Below are 4,000 nucleotides of genomic sequence, written 5' to 3'. Positions count from 1 at the left end.
CAAATAATGTTCAAATTAAATTTAAGTAAAAAAATCAAGTCAAATTTAATAATCATTTTAATAGTTTAATTAATTTTAAACTCCAGTTATCTTTTTAAATAATTTAAATAATATAAAATTTAATAGCTGGCCTAACATACTTGGGAACATACTATCCTCATATTGTGGGAGGGAGAAAGAGCAGAGTAAAGACAGCCAAAATAAAACAGCAGTTTGATTTGGATGTCCCATCTCCTCCGAACCACACGCCTAAAAAACGTGGCTCATGTGTCCACAACATTAGCTTCCTTTTTAACCAACGTGGCCTACCCCCTCTAACCAACCAAAAGGCAGGCCCACCGTATCCGCCACAGAAGCATGCCGCGCTAAGCCATTGGCTTATCGCCCACGAAGATGGCCTCTCGACGATTTCACTTGTAACTCAAGATGTGTATCATTGTTTGGCTTCTCATCCATTGGCTCTTCTTCGTCGTTTGTGCCTTTTGAGTTGCCATTTGGATTCTGCTTCTCTTCTCAATTTTTTTTATCATCCAAGATTCCAAGGAATTGTGATTCCCTAGAGACATTATACATCCAGCCAACCAATGATTCTAAATTATATAATCATATGGAAAACCGTAAGCAACAATCTTCAATTTTATTTAAAAATCTAGCTACACATGTTTCTTCTCAAAATAAAAAAATAAATAAATAAAACCAGACTTGAAGTCGTAAACATATAAAAACCTTCAATTATTGTTCACCAAGTCCTTAATTAGATTGGCAGGTCAAGCATCACCTAAGTCTGTTAGTTCAAGTATCAACATGCAAGTGCCAGCTGCCTTTTTGGCACAGATCCACCAACCAACGCTCTTATTCTCTCTACCTCTCCTCCTTTTCCCTTTGTGTCTGGTAATAAAAAATAGAATAATAATAGGTCACAAGGACGTGGAGGAATCACGATGGATCAGCAAAGCAAAACCCATTCCACCGTGCAGATAATTCTGTCGACATTTTGCTACTTGAGTAAATTAGGGATGATGCCTCCGCCTCCTTGGTTGTTGAGGTTGGCGGATGCCTAATTATACGCCCAATCCTGCTTGCTTCGTTGGACCATGGCCGCCCACGTCCACCCAATCCCTCCATTGAGTAGTGAATTTGACAAGAGAAACCTTTACGTCATCAATCCAAACGTGGATCCTCCTCCGCCCACATCCTGCCAAAGTGTTTCGGGCGATACTCTTTATTGTTAATTTAATGTTTTTCTGCAGCTCCTAAGGCCCGCAAGGTGTTCGACTTTTGGCCACTCTGCCCGCTGCCAAAATCCTAATTCTCAATGCTTCTTCTTCGCATTTATATATCCGTCCGTCCGCCTCGCCCCTTGCTTTCATCGACAAGATAACAACCTTTTCTTCCATTGTAAAATGGGAATTAGTGGGTGGCGCCGGGGAAAGCTCATCGGTCGTGGCTCCTCCTCAGCCGTCTACATCGCCACCCATCCTTCCACAGGGCAAGTTTTCTCCGTCAAGTCGGCGTTGGTCGCTCACTCAGCCTCGCTGCAGCGAGAGCAGAGCATACTCTCATCCCTCGATTCTCCTTATCTAGTCGATTGTCTTGGATTCGATATCAGCTGGGATTCACCCTCCAGCAGTCTCTACTACAACCTCTTCTTGGAGTACGCAGCAGAGGGATCGCTATCCGACTATGTCACCAAGCAGGGAGGTCGCCTGAATGACTTGGCCATTAGGTCAATCACATGCGACATCCTCAGAGGCATGGCTCACCTGCACTCCAGGGGCATCGTTCATTGCGACGTCAAGGGGAGAAACGTCCTTATTACCTCCGACGGCCACGCCATGCTCGCCGACTTGGGCTCCGCCATTCGGATTGGCAATCGCAACAGTGCCAACGAGCCATGCTGCAGGTTGCGAGGCACGCCCGTGTTCATGGCCCCTGAAGTGGCCCGCGGCCAAGGGCAAGGGCCGTTGGCCGACGTGTGGGCGTTAGGCTGCACCGTCATAGAGATGGCCACCGGCCACGCCCCTTGGCCCGACATCGTCGACCCCCTCGCCGCTGTTCACCGGATTGCATTCTCGCAGGAAGTGCCGGAGATACCCAACTGGCTCTCCGACGAGGGGCAAGACTTCCTGACCAAGTGTTTGGCGAGGGACCCCAGAGAGCGGTGGACGGCAGAGCAACTTCTCCAGCACGTGTTCGTGAATTCCTCCTCGTCAATAGTTAAATTGGAGGTATCCCCCAAGAGCACTCTGAACCAGGCGTTCTGGGAGTCTGTGCCGGACGGCGATGAGGAAGCCGACGAACGCCCCTCCACCGATGAACCGTCGGAGAGGATCGATCAGCTGATCTGCAGTAGCATTCCTGACTGGACGTGGGATAACATTTGGGTAACAATTAGGAGCAACGACGGCGACGAAACCCAACCCACTGCGGCTGGAACAATCTCTCATTATTTCAATAATAATTCGGCACATGAGAGTGTGATTATTAGTCATTGTAATTCATGTAAAAGCGAGGGTAGTTGCAGTTGCAACGTTGATTCCGTTTCAGAAAAGCATAAACGGGAAATCCAAATTGAGATTTGGTATTGGCTCTTTTTTGTGGCAATTAATTTCGTCGTATCGTCTCTTGTCTTTAACCGCGCTGCGCTTTGCTGTGAATAGGCAGCCGGTGACTCGATGGCAAGGAACCGGCAAGGTGTTAGATTTAGGTAACGGCTGCTTTACAATTTCCCAAAAGGCGTTGTCGTACGTTGTATGTGACTAGTTATTGACAATTTCCTAAAAAACACTTTTAGAATTCTTAAAAGACATACATTTTAGAATTTTTAAAGGTGTATCTAATTTTAATTTTACTCCTATTAATTTGTTTTATTTTTTCTTTTGCATGTAACATCTTTTCTTTTTTTTTTTCTTTTAAATTAAATTAAACTAATTTAAACACAACCACAACTTAAACTTTAACAACTAATCCTTTAAATTTATTGATTTTTAATTTTGAAATTTTAGTTAAAAATTATAAAAATATAAAAGAAGGTTAATAAAAAATTAAAATATATTTTTATTTTTTAATATCTAATTATAAATGAATAAAAATAAAATTAATAATGAGGATTGATTTTATTAATAAAAGTAAAAAAATAAAAAATCACTTGGTGTTGGTCTTAAGAAATTAGTATCATAGCTTAAATATCGAAATCGCTATGGTGCTGATTTCTAAATACTAGTACCATAGTCGTGTTAGTTTTTTGATACAAACACGATAGTATTGATTTTTCTCATATACTACGATGTTGATTTTTGAAGACCAACACCGTTATGGTGTTGAATCTTCACAAATCAACACCAAAATATTCTAAAAATTTTAAATCATTTAGAGTACTACTAAAAGAATCTTAAAATATTAAATGAGGGTTTATTTGGACTCGAGTTTATCTAATAAACTCATAGGATTTGGAATAAGTTTGATTAGAACTCTTTAGGTCCATCAATGAATTTTAATCGAAATTGATTTGATGGACCTAAACGATATAGATTTTTAAAATTTTACATTGAGATGAAAGTGTGGATTGTGTAAAAGGAAGATATAGTAAAAAATACTAAAAGGAAGTGATTCTTGGGGTATTGCCTCCATGCAATCCCCTACACTCCTACATCCATCCTCAAAATCCTCTGATACCTCAATCAAAAGTGGTGATCCCTGCGGCTCAGTGCAATCCCCTACACTCACTTGATCAGGCTCCATATCAGCTTCCTCCAGGTTCTCAGCAATGAAGACTGACACTGGCTCTAAAGGATTCGATTCTCTTTGTGGGTTATGCTCCATGTCTTGATCAGAAACTGAGATAAGTGTCTGAAGTCTTGGGTCTGGAATAGATTTATCACGTCGGAATACCATAATGATCTCATCCTCTAATGGATTCAGAAATGATTGAGATGGTGGCGATGGTGGTGTTGGTACAATCTTTGCCCCAAGTGCATTGAGTTTCAATGTTTGGCTAAAC

The 4,000-nt window shown here is 41.6% G+C and overlaps 1 protein-coding gene across 1 annotated transcript; it reads left to right on the top strand.

The window, feature by feature from the left end:
- Positions 1-1,403: 1,403 nt before the first annotated feature.
- Positions 1,404-2,660, top strand: LOC141816932 (mitogen-activated protein kinase kinase kinase 18-like). Its single transcript, XM_074704654.1, has one exon. It carries the CDS (start codon positions 1,404-1,406, stop codon positions 2,658-2,660), a length of 1,257 nt encoding a protein of 418 aa, XP_074560755.1.
- Positions 2,661-4,000: the final 1,340 nt, after the last annotated feature.

Source organism: Curcuma longa, unplaced genomic scaffold (assembly GCF_044706935.1).
Source record: "Curcuma longa cultivar G26 ecotype Majalengka, Jawa Barat unplaced genomic scaffold, ITB_CL_G26_1.1 contig_18664, whole genome shotgun sequence".
Taxonomy (NCBI): domain Eukaryota; kingdom Viridiplantae; phylum Streptophyta; class Magnoliopsida; order Zingiberales; family Zingiberaceae; genus Curcuma; species Curcuma longa.
Note: the sequence above shows the minus strand (reverse complement) of the source record. Positions and strands in the feature narration are given on the sequence as shown.